Source organism: Mytilus californianus, unplaced genomic scaffold, assembly GCF_021869535.1.
Source record: "Mytilus californianus isolate M0D057914Y unplaced genomic scaffold, xbMytCali1.0.p SCAF_2, whole genome shotgun sequence".
Classification (NCBI taxonomy): Eukaryota; Metazoa; Mollusca; class Bivalvia; order Mytilida; family Mytilidae; genus Mytilus; species Mytilus californianus.
The window spans coordinates 37,836,946-37,855,586 of record NW_026262668.1 but is presented as its reverse complement, the minus strand read 5'-3'; the positions used below and the strand labels follow the sequence as shown (position 1 = coordinate 37,855,586).

Sequence of the window (18,641 nt, the reverse complement as noted above, 5' to 3'; positions counted from 1 at the left end):
GAAAGCGACAGAAACCAAGAAAACATACTTCACCAAACATGTTTCGATTGACCGTCGGACCCTTGGATCTTCTAATTACAGGTATATCCTATATATCACAAGTATTGATAAAGACTGGGCTACAAAACATATATAGTGAATATAGGACACAGATCCGGTTTATAGGGTCATGGAGCACACGAATAGCGAACAACTACAGAAGCTAAGAAAAAAATACTTCACCATGACTTTTTCGATCGACCGTCGGACCCTTGAATCCCTTAATTACAAGTATATCTAATATATCACAAGAAATCCGATACACTGGACAACAAAATGTATATAGTGAATATAATGCACAAATTCTTGTAATTGTGTATCTCTTGTTGATTATTTATTAGTTCTCAACTACATGGCCATTGATACTAGAACTCAATGTTCTCGAATTCAACCTATTTTTTTCTGATGTCCATTCTGGTCTATACTTTTTTCGTGCTTCGAAACGTGCTTGGTGGTAAATTTTTTCTTAGGTTCGGCCGTTTTCGGTATTCGGGCGCTCCATTACCCCCTAAACCGGATCTGTGCGCTATATTCACTATACAGCTTTTGTTGTCCAGTCTATAAGCTTTGTTATGATATATAGGATATACCTGTAATTAGGGGATTCAAAGGTTCAAAACTCGACCGAAAGGTGCTTGGTGGTGTATTTTTTCTTACACTATATTTTCGGTCGTTTTCGGTATTCGGGCGCTCCATAACACAGATCTCCTATTTGTTAGTGCTATTATTAGATTTTTCTTTAGGAAAACACCCCTTAGTAGTCTTTTTTACGAAAGTTTCATTACTTCTGTTTATTACTTCTTAGCCTTTTTTATATATCTATGTTTTTCTTATGTTTAAATATGTTAATATATTTAATTTGAAATTGAGATTTAGAAAGAATTATTGGCATTTTGAGATATAATAATTCTTTTTCCCCTCCCCTGACACGAACAAAGCGTACCGTTTAGCCGGCATATTTCATTAAATGGACATACCGATAGAGGAATGATGGCGGAAACGACTGCTTACCTTTTCAATGCTTGATGAATAAAAGTTTGACCTCCCTCCCGTCCCCTCCCCCAATTGAAAAATATGTAACAAATTAAGTGCTACAATTGTACTGTAAGCGTGTAGATATGCATAAAATGTATAATGTTTCTAGATATGCATAAAATGTATTATGTATCATTGACCGAAGTGGATAAAAGATTCATCTGATAATTATCAAGTGCAATTTTAAGTAAAAAATAAATAATTTTAGACGAAAGGGGGAGGCCCGGGCTAAAAAAAATTCCTATCTCTTATAATACCTTAACACTATAACACTAGGCCTCAACGTTTTTAGCTGATAGGATTTCAATCGAATTAAAACAAATATTACACAAAACTGAACAAGTAGATATCAAAGTTATTCAATTTGAATAAATTTGAATAATGAATAGTGAAAAAATACACAGTTCACTGTTCATGAATTTTGAATAGTGAAAAGTGAAAAGCATACGAGCTGTAAGTTATTTATATACGAGATTTGAACTGAAAATTCTGCTTTCGTTTTTGATTGATTGATTTATATATAATATTTGCATTTAAAAACATTTATATGTTCTATTCATACACATTGTAAGTATTGAGTTTTGCTTTATTGCAGTTTACCAATACTCTGACTACTGTAACCATTCTGGTGTAATATTATTATAATTACAATTTTTAAAACAAGTTAGATTTATATTCGCGAGATTGCGATTCAGTCACATGGTTTATACATAATGGTCCGGCAATTACAGTCTTCGTGATCTATATGGTATTTATAACAAGTTTTGGCGATATATATTCTTTAATGTCCTTCAAAAAGTAGTTCGTTAGTTTTTATTATTGTAATAATCAATATGCATTTAAAAGGAACAATACAGCGATACATATAAATGAAGAACTCTTTGTAGAATCAGAGACATATAATACAAATATTGTATTACATGTATATGTCTCTGGAAGAAACATTGAAGAAAAAGAAATACCGTCTTCATTGTCTATGTAATATGTATAACAAGTTTTGTTTATATATATTCTTTTTAAGTATCCTTCAAAAAGAAGTTTAACGAACTATCTAATGCTCAATTTTTTATTGAGTTTTAAAACTTCAATGATTAATAATTCAAAATCGGGATGCAATGCATGTTGCCTTACCATTTTCATCAAGTTCTTACAGCAATCAAAGGGGCATAACTATCAGAGAGGGTAGTTATGTTTGAGGTCAAATTGTAAATTTGAGTACTCCAAAAAAACCTAGTATAGAACTATATTTTTGAATGACATATTGGCACAACTTTGTGTTACTTACGACTTAAAGAATAAGCTATAAAACGTGTATCTAATTGTTGTGTTTTAGCAAAATCTCTGATATACTTGTGGTCTATTTGATATCAGTACACAAATTCCTCATAGGCTATATATATTTGTATTGACTATTGGTCATCACAAAGATTGTGTTTGCTATGTGTCATAATTATTTAATCGGTTCAGCAGTTTTTCAATTTGTACAAATTCGATACTTTTCACCTTGAATTTATTTGAAAGGAACAAAAGTTGAACAAGGCATAAAAAGGAGTCTCCTGTCCGTCAGTACAACCATGCAAGAGTACGTTTGGTTGTGTGGAATACAAAACTACGCTGCCACGTCCTGTCGAAATAGGGATAATAAATCTGATGCTTCATGAAGGGTCCCTTGCGCTCTCTGCAGGTTAAAGAACCATTCCAATAACTCTTTAATGTATATGTAGGTTTCCTGATGCAAGTTAAAAGTTATGCCCCTATCAATATTCCCCATTCTACATCACGGTCGGTTAATTTACCAAAACTATCTTTCGAATTATTGTTACATTGTTCTCGTCCTGAATATGCATGCACTATTTGCTAATGGACATCAAGCAACGACAATCAACATCAATCTTCGCTAGCCAAGGGTTACGATCCACTTCCCTCATCTCCATCCTTGGCAGATTAAGCCAACATTTGTGATAACAATGTTGCGCCATCTATCGGTAGATTAAAGTCACGCCAATTCCGAATATATTATTCTTGACAATGGTAGCACTTGAACTCTTCAATTTGGAAGTAAAACACGGTAGCGTCTAGATTCTACACACTTGGTAAAGCAGGAAACGAAAATATACGTTGACATTCATGCATTTGTGCAAGAAACATACAAAGGAACTTCTTCTAATTGATTAAAAACATTCAAATTGTCACTAAATATAGTCGTATGTTTAGGGATGTAAAGACTTGTTGCACAATAAGCACGTGGCAATTGTTTACATACACTTTCTACATTTACACGTGATCATGTTATAGGCGTTTTTTGATTGGATGCAGCGAGTTTCGACTGCAACCAATGAAAATCATTACCTTGTGTCTCCGAAATTCTATCTCTATCCGCCAAGGGTGGGGAGGAGGGAAGTGGATCGTAACCCTTGGCTAGCGAAGATGATCAACATCATGACCTAGAGAAAATATAAGCTCCAATTAATCTTTAACTTCCAGTGGATTATATAGTAACTGAGATCACCCCGGGTATTTTGTGGGGTTCGTCAGTCTCCAGTTTCCGATGTCGTGTTTTGTGTACTGATGTTTGTCTTTTGGTCGTTTTTCGCTTTTTGTCATAGCATTGTCAGTTTGTTTTCGACTTATCAGTTTAAATATCCCTTTGGTATCTTTGGTTTCTCCTTTAAGGACACAAAAAACGAAACCCTATCGTTTACTGTTTAGGTGAGTGGCGAAAGTTATTTTAGTTGAGTAAGAATTAACATTGTCAATGGCTGCAGTAAAAACACTTTCCAAAACCGAATAAAGAATAATTCTTTTATCAAGATTAGCGAAATTAATTTTTTTTCTTACCTGAAATTAACTCTACTTCTTTCAGAAAATCAGAACTTTCTAATACAACCCACCCGTCTAATGCACTGATCTGAACTGATTTTGTCGTATCTGTGGTCATATATTGTGGTGTTGGAATAACGTATGTTCCTTCTTTAACAACTTCACTTGCATTGCCAAGATTTGCTACGTCACTATTCATGACATAACGCGTGCGAGGAAGGAAAGGATCGTATCTATCACTTGGATATCGCTTCCACTTATTTCTTGTATCGTATGGTCCTATAAAGTCTAGGTCCTCCCCATATGTAGAATGTGTTGTCTTGGCCTGAGTGCCATGGCTCCATACATACCAGTTCGGCATGTTATCTGTAACGGCGACTGAAAAGTACTTTGCATGGAACTCACAATTAACTTGTCCTTGAGGATCTATTTTAACAAATGTGTTTTTATCAGGTGTTAACTTATACAAACTTCCGGCAATATGCTCCAACAACATTCCGCAAACCGGCAGTAGAAGTGGTTTTAAACTATTTATAGATCGAATATGGTAAAAGAATATACTCCAATCTCCTGGAAGTATTGTTGTTGACCCAATATTGGTGAAAGAAATGCTTTGTACAAAGCTCTTGTCATTGTCCACCAAATTGTCTATAACGTTGAATGATATGTCGAGATTTTCAGCCAAATAATCGATCATTTCTTGGTCGACTGAAAATGACGATAAAAATATTAAGCAAAACAAATATTATCAGATTAAACTGCAACACGAACAACTGCGTTCAAAAGCATTGCTTCCAAGTAAATCAATATTTTTCATGATGTGCTTGTAGGAAGGTCCAGAATATTGTTTGTCTTTCCTCATATCGGATAACTAAAAACCAACTAATTTTCGCTAGCAATTTATTTTATCCGCGACTTTCGCGAGAAGAAATATAACGCGAATATATATCGTCGCTTGTTTTGCCAACTTGGATCATCTCTCACACGAATACTAAAAAATAATAGAAATCGCCGCAAAGTTGGCTTAAAAAAACTAAATGTGAAAACGCTTGATATAAGTTGGGTTATAGTGCTATGATTTTGAAGTTAACGTTCTTACTGTAATAGCCATTTTTCAATAATTGGAGGCATATATCATTGCTTACTTGTATTACTAATAATTTGCAGTCAGGTCTTGTAATTTTGGTCGTCCTGTCAGTCCATGCATTTCATAGCGTTAAATAAGCGGACTAACAAGTCGAACGAACTTACCAGCAAGCATCGTTTTCTAGGTCAACAGACGGTCATCAATATCAATTATTGGTGTCGTTAAATTCGTTCATCCGGCATCAAATAACATTTTCAAAAATATAAACAGTACGTGTATTGTAAATAATTTTTTCAATGTGACCATGTTATTATATTGAAATTGAAAATAAAAAAAATGTAGGTTAAATAACAGGCTTATTAGTAGCTTAAATAATAAGGAACGAAGAGTAAACAAATTATTTGACAAAACTCCTAACCTGATTATTTGAGGCATGGGACCATGCCGTTCTTCCGATTAGATTTCATGTAACAACGATATAAGACATGTGCTTACATCTTAATCTTCATAATTTTTCTGATAATGCTTCCGTTCAAAATTACAAGGATGAATAACCTGCTTTAATATTATTATTATATTTTTATTATGCCCCCCGAAATAGTTGGAAGCATACCGTAATCCCTTTGTCCGTCCGTGGGTTTATTTTGGATGATAACTTGAGTCTCCCTTGTATGATTGGAATGAAACTTATAAAGATGAAGATATATCCAAAAGAGAGAAGCCTGTTGATTTTGGTGTTAATAGGCCAAAGGTCAAGGTCACTGTAACTAAATTAGAAACATTGTTTTTCAAATGGTAACTTGAGTTTCTCTACTTTGACTGGAATGAAACTTTTATAGATTAAAAATATAATAAGAAGGGGGAAAAGCTTATTGATTGTGAGGTCAATGTCACTGCTACTGAATTGTTTTGTAGTTGAAAAACTGTTTCCAAATTTTAGCTTGAGTTTCCTTTATTGGTTGGAATTAAACTTATACACATGGAAGATGAAGGTCAAAAGTCAAGTTCAAGGTCACTGTTACAAATATTATATAGATTTTTTTTTAAATTTAGTTTTCGGGATGGTATGTAACACATTTACATAGGTGAAAATTTAGCAATTATAGTACATGTCCATCCAAGCATACTAGTATTTTGAACCCTTAAAATAAAATAGATTTCTCTCAATGAATATGCAGTTTGGGGAGCACCAGTTGGCAGTGCAATCCGTTTTCTTGTTAAAAGAATGCTTATACAATATTTATTACTTGCTAAGTTGAAGTGATCTGTTTGTACTTAAGTAATTATATCAGTTTAGGTTTTAAGTGCAAGTCATATCAATACCTGGGTTAAACTTGACTGATCTGCTATTTCTGCGTCCATCAGCCGACCTGGAAAAAAACTGTTTTATAATAAATAAATTGATACCTCAAAATGGCTGGATCTAAAATCTGTAATCAAGCTGTCCCGATGTTTTTAATTTATTCACAATATATTTTTTTTATTAAACATTTAATTGAAACATACAATTTCTCCAAACATGCCACACAGAAGTTATCATGAAAAATGTAAAAACAAACTTAGGTTAGCCCCGCCACATTTGATGTACCTGTCTCAAGTCTGGAGCCTGTAATTCAGTGGTTGTCGTTTGTTGCTGTGTAACATTTTTGTTTTTCGTTCATTATTTTGTAAATTAGGCCGTTAGTTTTCTCGTTTGAATTGTTTTACATTTTTCATTTCGGGGTCTTTTATAGCGGACTATGCGGTATGGGCTTTGCTCATTGTTGAAGGCCCTACGGTGACCTATAGTTGTGAATTTGTACTGGAGGTTTTCTTGGTGTCAACGATGGTGTTCTGCTCCCAGCACATGTGTTGATTTGTAACAAAGAGATTTCGTCAAAATAGAATTTACGAATACATGAACAATAACAACATCATAACTCAGTTTATTACCATTTTCTTCTGACCATCAAGAAAAGTAAACAGCGGCATTTATAGCCTAATCTTGAGTGTGTAGACACAAAACAAAACAAAAACATTTGCTAGGTAGCTGAACTATGAAATCATTATAAGTTCGGATACTACCTTTCTTTAGAAGAAGTCGATAGTCAGACAGAGAACAAGTATGGACATACTATTAACATTTTGGAACCACTTTTGAACGTCCTTAAAAATTAAGTTTTCAATCTTAATATACAATCTGATGTCAATTGTATGCCTATTCCTCAATTGTTTTAGATGTGTTAAATTTTTTAATTTCTTTACTGTCATTTACATCTTGTCATTTACTAAGATTATTTACACAGTACGTAATAATGATTCAATAAATTAATATAACTGTTCAAGTTTCAAGTATGTTATTGAAAGAAAAGCTATGCTTGACCATTTACAGAGGACACTGTATATAATTTCATATTAAAAATCAAGACGACAAAACCATTCAAAAAAGTTGCCATAATACATTTTAACAAGTTGGATTGATTTTTTATTTTAAAGTTTCAAATGTGTCACTTGTTGTCTTATGAAAACTTGGGAAAAAACCAGTTTTATTCTTTATACAACCTTTTAGCTTCCCAATTGTGAACTTTCCATTTCTATGTAGCAACATTCCAGCAGCGCCTGCATGCAGAGTATATATCTCCCAGTTGATACGATATTTCAGGGCTTGTTTTTCCTATCATGATTTCCTTAATAGAGGTTGCTGCTCACAAGGAAGCTATTAAACCAAGAGTTCCAAGTGGTAAAGTTGAAATCATCCCTTCTTAAATTTCACGGACGCCACCACGAGTTGGTTGACCGTTATGGAATATCCGTTTCACATATGATAGTGGATATGTTCTAAATGTCGTAACGTCAATCCCGTCCCCTTTTCCCCGAATGTGACCTACCGAATTAGACTTATTACCGGGTTTGTACTAACATGAGCAACACGACGGGTGCCACATGTGGAGCAGGATCTGCTTACCCTTCCGGAGCACCTGAGATCAACCCTAGTTTTTAGTGGGGTTTGTGTTGCTTAGTCGTTAGTTTCCTATGTTGTGTTTTGTGTACTATTGTTTGTCTGTTTTTCTTTTCTTTTTTAGCCATGGCGTTGTCAGTTTATTTTCGACTTATGGGTTTGAATGTCCCTTTGGTATCCTTCGCTTCTCTTTTAATATTCTGACATGGAAAATGATGTAGATAATTCATTGTTGGAAGGGTGGAGCTTAAAATAACAGTATATGAAAATAAAACTTCATAAATTTCGTATGCCTGAAGCACTTTTCCTGATTTCCCACCATTGGGAACGTTCAAATATAAACATTTGAAAGCCAGGGATTTCTAATTTCTAGTACGTAGAAATGTTAGGAGCTATATGATTAAAAGAGATATAAAACGTAATTAATTGAACATTTTTCTTAAGATATTGTATTTAATTAGTGCATGTTTACTGTTTTTCTCCTGTCTATTCTATGATTTCTAAAATTTGAGGTGAAATACGTTTAGTTTGTAAAAGTTTGTGAATTGATACACCATAAAAGGTTTACTGAAAGCTGAACTCTAAAACATTTATAATTCATTTTTAACCGGATTTCCGAAGGAAAATATCGGTAATTAATGACGATGTACGGCGGCCGGGCGGTCGGGCCGGAGGCTACCAAAGAGGGTCTGTGCATTAACTTGAAAACACTTAAACGAAATCTTTTCAAATTTATATATGTTGTTTTTTGTGACTAAATGAAGGTCAAATTCACTTTTCACGATTTTATCTTTTATCGTTGTTGAGTTGTAGACCTTTAAGTATCTAATAGTGATACTTAGAGCGCTGTCCGTGCAATAACTTGGTAATGCTTTGACGAAATCTTTTCAATATAAATAAGATGTGGTATGAGTGCCAATGAGACAACTCTCCATCTAAGTCACAATGTTTAAAAAGTTAACAATTATAGGTCAAAGTACGGTCTTCAACACGGAGCCTTGGCTAACACCGAACAGCAAGCTATAAAAGGCCCCAAAATGACTAGCGTAAAACAATTCAAACAGGAAAAGCACCGGCCTAATCTATATAAAAAACGAGAAACGAGAAACCATTATGAACCACATCAACAAACGACAACCACTGAACAACAGGCTCCTGACTTAGGACAGGTTCATAAAAATGCAGCGGGTTTAAACGTTTTATCAGGTATCAACATTCGTCCTAACCCGAGACAGTAGTGTAACATAACAACATTAAAAAACACACTATAAAATATCAATTGAAATGGCTTAACTCGATCAAAAAGACATTGAAACAGAAACAAGTAAACATAGTTACACTGAACGAATAAGTTTGATCTGTGACACAATATAAATACAATATTAATAAAAAAAGATGTAGGAACCGTGTCAAAAAGACAACTCTAACCTAGGACAAAATGGCGTTAAATGAAACAACGTACAAAGGTAAATTTAAATATAATAATTTTGTTGTTCTCAGTACGAGTACAGGAGTGAAAGTTTATGCATGCGTTCAAGCTTACAAAGAATTGCAGATAAAAGTGACAACAGAATGATTACTTAAAAACCAAGCCATTGCTGAATATGAAAAAATGAACAAGGAATTATTAATTATGGACAGACGTACCCAATTCAATATATCAGCACTTACGTTAGAAACTTAAGTGATAACAAGAGGCAAACGTTCACCCCCAATAAAACTAGAGACAAAATTAGGATCTCCAGAAAGATAGAAAAAAAAAACTCACCAAAGATACCAGGCTTATATTTTAGAACAAAAGACGTGCGTTTAGTCTATAAGAGCCTCATCAGTGACGCTCGAATAAAAGAAGGTTAAAAAACAAATAAAGTACGAAGTTGCAAAGCATTGACGGCTCAAAATTCCATAAGCGATATCTGTTCCACTCTGACACCCTTCCAGCTGCAACGGTAAAAGTCCGATAGAAAGAAACCTAGTAAGAAAACACGGGTTCAGACAAAAAGCTATTGCAAGCAGAGACAGATATACACCTAACTGACTGCTTGACTGCTTGACTGCTTGATCGACTTCATCAGATGACAATACGAACACTAAAGATCATGGCTAAGAATTAACGTACACATTCATTTCAGTCACGAACCCGCGATAATTTACGCATGTGCGAAAGCAACATTATGTCTCCATTTATTACACTGTCATGAACACCAAGAAAAAGAAACGGGGACGTTAGTTTAATAACATTTAGGAATGGAAATCAACATTGTACATTTAGATAAACGGTCATACTTGTAAATAAATAGTGAATATCATATGGCTTTATTCAATATCACATCCGTATCAACCCGAGACATCAATATAATCTCAAGAGCTCTATTCGAGAGATTACATTGGTTGCGGGTTGATACGGGGTATGATATTAAAAAATACATATCATATACACGTTTCCATTAACTCTAGTACATGCCTTTCACGTAAGATGATGTATTGCAGATTAGGGGTTTGATAAAGCCTTAACAATGCAACCGTGACTGATATGAATGACATGGCGTCATACAAATAAGGGTTTTGATGAAGTTTTTGTAATCGTGACTGATATCGATATCATCACGCGTGGCTGATACAGCACTTTTGCCATTAATTGTATTACACATACGATTTATTTGTTGTTACTATTAAGTACTTTAGTATAAAATAAATAGCAATACTTGCTTTGTTCGTAACAGTACGTCAAATTTGTCAGTTAGATTCCATTTTTTTGGAACAATCTTCCATGTTTTGCCGCTGTCATGACTGTACTCTATATATAATGATTTATATTCTCCATTTACTATCGCTGTATTTCCTGACACTCTAAAACAAAACAATATCAAAATAAGGAGATATGGTATGATTGCTAATAAGACAACTATCCACCAAAGACCAAATGAAAAGGGTGTTAACACCTCGAGGTTACCGTATGACCTTAAAATACTAAAAATCAAGCTAAAATGACACTCACAAGAGAAACACAACTATTTGATTTATACTTAAACATTAAATATATGGCAGACAGCATTCACCAACAACCACCTAATTACAAGTCCATGGCTTGAGACAGACATGCACAGTGATGAAACATCACATTATAACAAAAAACTGTAAAAATCAGTTAGAAAGGGTTTGACTAATCAGATCAGCATTTAACAAATAACAAAAATTCAAAAGACACAAACCGGTTTAAGAGATCACACAGCTACTGAAAGCTTGTTCAAAGTCCAATTTCAACCTATAAATACACCGTTTTTACCCAGACATTCATAGCAATCAGTACATCTCCAACAAATTTTAAAAATGTCATTAACATGAAAAAAGCATGACCATATGCTCTATAAAACAAATCGTAAAATTTTTTATGTAGTACCCCGTTTGTAATAAGATTTCTACACGTACAGTAATACTTCCAAACCAAATCTTTGTATCTATGAAAGAATAAGGTAAAGATTTTAAAAACATTGTGTTAACAAAATCCCTGACTTCATAATTACCTGTCGTACAAAGATTGCGTTCATTGAAGCATAAATTGAAATTAAAATGACAATATTTTAACATGTAAACCTATTTAAAAACAGCCAATGAACCATGACTGAAGGATCAGGACCAAACAATTCCCATGGAAAGGAGATTTGTCAATGCAAATACAACTGCATACTAAACTTATCATAAGTGGTTCCCCTTAAACTAACCTTTAGATCCCCTTTAAAACATGGCCACATGGATCAACTAAACTTCGATGTTTCTCAGTCTCATGTTGAAGGGGCATTATTTCCTGTATACGACATAATAGGAGGCTACATGTATATGTTTTCAAAATAGGAAGGCATAAAAACACTAGATAGTTGATAAAACCAATATCTTTGTTAATGTATTTCTATTTTATGAAGGGGCCTCGGTGGCCGAGTGGTCTAAGTAGTCGTACTACTGTATCACTAGCCTGTCAACACTGAGGTTGTGAGTGCGAATTCTGCAAATGGCAGGTGCGCTCGACTCAATCTTAATTGACTAGGATTGTCAGTCATCCTACCAAAGGACGCTGGTTCTCTCCGGGCGCTCCGGCTTCCTCCAACAATAAAAACTTACCGCCACGAAATAGCACAATAGTGTTGAAAGTGGCGTTAAACACCAAATAATCAATCAATCAATCTATTTTATGATATTAAGGTTTGTGATATTGAGATTTGTCGTGAACAACCTATGGGGACAAAAAGCTGGTAGGATAAGCATACATTCATATAGTGGGCTGAAAAACAATATTGTATCACACTCGTTGAAAACATTAAGTTATTTACTGATGAGTATTTGACTCAGTTTGCATAACAATTAATGAATGTACTGACTGCAGGTAAATCGAAAAGATGATCATCTGAAAAATAATTTTATTAAATACGATTCATATAAAATCTCGTAGATTGATTTTAGGCATCAAAGTTTAATCTATATTTGTTCTGTCAACTTTATGAACGTTGATCCAAACAGTGTCACCTGTTACAGTTTTTCTTAGTCAGATACGGTTCCAAATACTTTTTTCTCAGGTAATTGATCGATGCTGATTCCATGACCACATTGTGTCTAGGTTCAGAAATATCAACAACATACCACATCAATAAACATTTTGTTGAGAATAAAGCGAGCTGTGCTTGAAGAAATGCAGATATTGAATTAATTGAATTTTTCTTTATTCATACACCAAATGGTTAAAATCTTATTTCATTATACTAAATTAGATTAACTAACGCCAGTAGAAATTGGAATCAAACTATATACTAGGAGGATTCTGGATCCTACTGAATTCAAATGTTTCAACTGTAACATGTATACACAGTAAGAAGGGTCCCAGGAAACATCACCGTTTAAAACAGGAAAGTTAAAAAAAATAGGGAACGATTTCGCCTCTTTCATCGTCAAATTTTGTATAGTCATAGAATTTCCCGTGTGAAAATGAAATATTCATATCTAACAAGTAACAATTATTGTTGTCAGTATTTGATTTATTTAAAGTCAGTTCTCTAGTGGATATTTTGCAGTATAATCGGAGAATTCTTGATTATTTAAAGCATTTAAAAATCTTGTAAGCGTTATTAAATGTTTTACTAGTATTGAATTGAACATAGACAGGTCTTTACTGGTTTAGATCATACACTGTGATTCGTAACACTACAAGAACACGTCTGCTAATCAAAGGGCACAATTGCTGCTCATAGGAAAACCTGTTTATACAATGCATTGTCGAAACATTCATTGATGTTGTCAAAGAAAAATATTTACAGCTTTCATCCTCATTTTGATCACAGTTCAAGCAGGCTTATCTAGCATATATATTTTCATAATTAAAAGAGACTTTGTATGAGTTGAGGCAAATACATTTCCAATCAGATTTTTCGAATGATCATCTGTTCATTTTGTTAAGATACTTACATGTTATGCATTACATACTGTTTAATGCACGTATACGTACAGTTTACATTGTACTTTAAGAAATCTTATTACTTTCAGTAGTAATAATGAGTAAGAATAGCGAACCTTGCTCCTGGAGGAGAAATTCTGTATTCAATACCCATTTCATCTAACCGTTTCAATTCCCTGTCTCCTAGTGTCTCTGTAAAATCATCCCAGTCTTCTTTCATTTTCTGGTTTCGTTTATTTTTCGAGATTTCATCTTCCCATAAGCCCTTGTGCCAAGCGCGTTCTGCCAAAGCTAATAACCTTGGAAATACCATGTAATAAAAATTATACTCTGTGAGCACTGTTTCGCTCCACAAATGACCTTGCATTCCTGCAAAAAAGATAAAATCGTGTTTTAACAGGTGTATGCCAATAGACATGAGGTTAATAAAAGTTTATGACCAAATATTAAAAGATGCATTTTTCTTTCCCTCCTCCTTAAATATTAAATAATATTAGTAATAATATATGTTTGCTATCTGTTGTCCTTGCCCAAGAAGAAAAAGTTATCCAGAAAGAGCATGATTTTACATAGCTTAATAGCTTAATCTAAATAGCTCTGAGTTCTTATCAAACCAGTTGGTTTTTAGAGAACCGATAAATGAGATATAACTAAACTAAAAAATAAAATAAGAATTCAATGGTCAGAAATATATACATGATTTTTCATTTTGCTAGAATCAGAAACATATTACCGATAATATTTTCTGGCTCTTGCAGACTCGGACAATTTACATCATTCTCTCCACAGATTTTAGATCGATTCAATTTTGCACCCATTCTGCTTACATCCATATTTTCATATAGTTTATCTGGCATAAACCCAAATGTCTTAAATGTGTCTGTGAATCTAGGAGCCCAGTAAAGTCCTCTCTCTTCCGGATCCGGTTCATAAGGATGATCAAAATACAAATGCGTTGCATGTGACATGACTATCTGTAAAATGAAGCTGTTATGAAAGGTCGGGGAAAACAATAAACTAAGAGGTCATAATGGAAAAGAAAGAATGGCAGTATGAAAAAACTGTGACTTCGACTTCAAATGCCAGCACTATGAATTGGATATCAATGCTATTCATACATTTTCTGTCATAGATTGGTAGTCGGGTTTGTTTACATCTTTTCCTTGTTACTTTGTGTTAAAAAAACATGTGCAGGGAAAACCTTCATTTCGAAAATCAAAACCCGGTTACTAAATTGTTGAATTTCATATTAATGTTTCCAATGTAATAAAATATGACAAATTAAGAAAAACTTTTCATTCTTGTAAATTATGTGGTGCAGTCTCAGTGCCCTTGTAATCTGTGGTTTGCCTAATTTGAGACGTTCAAAACTAGTGTAAATTTACCTTCCACAGTCTAACTCTGTCTTTTTCCTAAGACAGAATCGCGTTTCCCTGACGTTCACCCATTTTTGCATTAGTCAATTGAGAAATAAAAACAAGCATTCTGAGAGTATTTCACGGTAATACATAGTCCCCTCCCGGTTAAAAATTCATTGTACTGGAACAAAATGATAATTTTATCTATAACTTGTCATGGTTATCTGTATAACAAATATCAATTCAAGCATCAAGAAAAAAAGTGTAGAAAACTGATTATTCGCGTGATTTTCTAACTCTGCAAAAAAATCATCCGAACGGAACAAAATTCAAACATGATCTGTAACGTGTCATGGTTAAACTGTATACCAAATATCAAATCAATATCTTCAAGCATGACGAAAAAAGTGCGGAAAACTGATTACTCGCATGAATTTTCTAATCCAAGGATCGTAACTCTGCACAAAATAATCAGACTGGAACAACATTCAAACTTGATCTGTATCTTGTTATGATAAAACTATATAGCAAATATCAAATCTAGCACGAAGAAAACAAGTGTGGAAAACTAATTTGCCGGACTGACGAACGGACGGACGGACAGACAGACAGACGGACGGACGGACGGACGGACAGACAGACAGACAGACAGACGGACGGACGGACGGACGGACGGAGTGCAAACCTAAAGTACTCTTCAGCTTTGCCGGTAGAGGACTAATTTATCTACAGAAGAGGGTGGCTGTAACATTTATTTTCTTTCATCGAGCGCCTGCAGTGAGGGATCACTAATCGTTCTGAACTCGTGTATTTTGTAAAGTACTTCTTTCAAAACCCAACGGGAAACAGGGTCAGTAGAGTGCAAAAGCAAATGCATTACAAGAAAATGTTTTTAAAAACACTTAAAGACTGGCCAATTCGACAGGTAAATCGATAGAGTTAATAATACTTCATGGTACATTTGTAACCACAAAAAGGAAGCAGATGCTTGATTCAACAAATAAATTTGATATTTCCTACACTGTACAAATGTTGTTTTTATCCTGCAATTCAGCTTTCAGCCTAAACGTATAGTTTTTTTCCATTCCAACCTATGACTTTGTTTTTTTAATAAAATCGACATGACCTATAATGGTTCACTCTTTTAAATTTTGACTTGGATGGAGAGTTGTCTCATTGGCACTCATACCACAAAATAATCTTCTTATATCTATGAATTAAATGCGGACCCAAAAGTGAACTGTAGAGGAAACATTAATTTGAACCTAATGGTTCATTCGCAACAGAAGCAGGATACCAGGAGACTATAACTATACGTTTATCGCTTCGTGTTATCTGTACACCTGTATTTGTATAGTTAAAAGGTAGAATGCAGGATAAAATATAATATTCAGTGATGCTTACCTTATATCCAGCATTTGCAAAATTGTAAGCTCTCCTTGCTTCACCCCATTCCCATACATTATCCCAAGCGTTGCTATAGACATCAGCGTTAGGAAATAACTCTCTGTCAAAAGGCTTTCCATTTCCTTCCAAAAAACCATCTTCCCAACCTAAAAGATTTAATCCGTGTTTGTGTGTAATGTTGGCAACACGCTGTGCAAACATTTTTTTCAAACTCGTTCGAATTTCATTTGTTTTCGTGCTGTTAAAGCCAAGCCTTCTACACGATGCCGAGTTTGACCATGCATTTTTGGCAACCTCGTCTCCACCAAAATGGAATATTTTTAATGGTGGTCCTACACTTTCATGCATAGCTTTTATTTCTTTCACCACTTTGTCAACGAAATTAAAAGTAGTTTCAATACAGGGACTAAGAGCATTGTCACCGAAATTTTGAACTGATAAATATGTTGAGGAATCAGATGGATCGAAAAGTCTAAATTTTTCAGCATCTGCCTTTTGGTTATTTTGCATAAGCCGTTTGTATCTACTTTCCATTGCTTTTATTGCTGCGCGTGCATGTCCTGGCATGTCAACTTCTGGTATTACTTCAATATGACGATCCTTGGCATATTTTAGTATTTCTTGGTAATCTTGAATTGAAAGATATCCACTCCCAGAAGTACTGTTATCAGGCCCTGACCCTAACTGTGGAATTAGACAGTCATTTTCAGATGAACTATGACAACGGTTAGAACCAATCTGAAGAAGACACAATATCATAAACAACTTGAGGATTTGATCTATATTCTACCCAAGTTATAGAATACAAAATGTATGGAAAGCAAAAACAACAATGTTGTCTAAGTTCTAAGTGCAACCCACCATTTTCTTCGGAAAATGCCTGTACCAAGCCAAGAATGTGGCGGTTAATTTTCACTTTTTCTGTCAGTTTTATGGACTTTCCTAGTTTGATTTTTCCTTGGAGTTTTTGTTATACTTTTTTTTCTAAGAGATTTGTCAAAGCGAACAAAGTAAACTGACAAAAGGAATTAGTCGTAAGTATTACCAACATAAGTTAATATTAAAAATACGATACATTATTTTATTTTTTGTCTCTGAAAAAAATATAGATAAGTAACTAAAGGAAAGACTAGATATGCAGAACTGTTTTTTTCCATGCGGACAAAGAGTTAAGTTTTTGGCAGTAAACGGTAATCAAATTTATTACCTCCGTTAACTCGGGTAAATCTTTGATTTCTAACCTCCAACCTTCGTCATCAGTTGCATGAAGATGAAGTTTGTTCAATTTATATGTTGCCATAGCATCCAAAAGGTTTAACAATGTTGATTTTGGTCTGAAATTTCTTGCAATATCAAGATGCATACCACGGAATTCATATCTAGGCTCGTCTTCTATGAGAAGCTTAGGTATTTTATATCCATCAGCAAGTATACTCAATAAGGTTTGAACTCCATAAAATATCCCAGCATGGGTTTTAGCAGTTATACGTATGGTTTTGGATGAAGGATCAATTTCCAGAGTATATCCCTCTAATGCAGTCATCGTTCCGTTAGCAGAAAGATGTATATTTATTGTGCCTGTCACAATTGTGTTCACAGGTTTGAATGTTGTTTTATCTGTTTATAAATAAAGGAATGTTAATTGTCGTCATTACCGTGCATTCAACGATGCATATAGTTTGAATTTGTTTGTGCATTTTGCAAACACGTTTTTAACGCCGTGCATACCTTTCTAATTTTATTGTGGTCTGAGATGAATACTCTTTGCTCTAAGTTTTTAGACAGTAAGTGCAAACTCTATTCTCTCGATATATTTTTTTTCTTCATATCTGTGGTTTACAATTTTATGTTATAAAGTAGAATTTATACATGTGACCGTGACGTCATCAACGTTTTTTCATGATTTACTCCTTAAAATGGAATTGAGTTAAATTATAAGGAATGACTGTTCTATTTTTTCCGTCTATTCGAAATAACCTCAAAAAAGTGGTGCACACTTTTAAATACCCGGTACGCGGGTTATTCAGTGTGCACCACATTTTTGAGGTTATTTCTTCATAGGCAGAAAAAATGTTAATTTTTTGTCCTTTTTGGTTTATAGCTCTTCATCTTTTTTTAATAAGCTTTGGATTTTCAAATATTTTGGCCTCGAGCACCACGGAAGAGACATCATTGATTGTCGAAATGCGCATCTGGTGCAGAAAAATTGGTACCGTTTATGTTATTACAGTCATTACTTAATTGGCTTCAAATACCATCTCCCATGTAGCAAATGTTATATTTTGTAAATCGACTATTCGTGAATACCGGTCAAAAGCTCAGGGTTTCACTCCCTCGGTCAAACCTGGAATCGGTTTGTTTCTGCTATTCTCTTAAGGCCCCTTATTAATTTACTAAATGCAAAAAGGCTTTATATTGTCTTCTATTTTTTTTTTTGCTTCCTTAAATTTAATCTAGAGCATACCTGGTGACAGTTTTCAAGAAACACTGAAACCGGGGCATCAATACAGAAAAACG

At 34.2% G+C, this 18,641-nt stretch overlaps 1 protein-coding gene across 1 annotated transcript in view; it reads right to left on the bottom strand.

Moving 5' to 3' along the window:
• The window catches only part of LOC127728954 (uncharacterized), a 64,698-nt gene that overhangs the window by 42,485 nt on the left and 3,572 nt on the right, over positions 1-18,641 (bottom strand). Inside the window, exons 3-9 of the mRNA XM_052236533.1 lie at positions 17,332-17,741; positions 16,122-16,862; positions 14,093-14,333; positions 13,476-13,728; positions 10,629-10,769; positions 6,305-6,351; positions 3,913-4,602 (exon numbers count right to left, since the gene is read on the bottom strand). Coding sequence (XP_052092493.1) covers positions 3,913-4,602; positions 6,305-6,351; positions 10,629-10,769; positions 13,476-13,728; positions 14,093-14,333; positions 16,122-16,862; positions 17,332-17,741 — 2,523 coding nt within the window. The remainder of the gene's footprint in view (positions 1-3,912; positions 4,603-6,304; positions 6,352-10,628; positions 10,770-13,475; positions 13,729-14,092; positions 14,334-16,121; positions 16,863-17,331; positions 17,742-18,641) is intronic.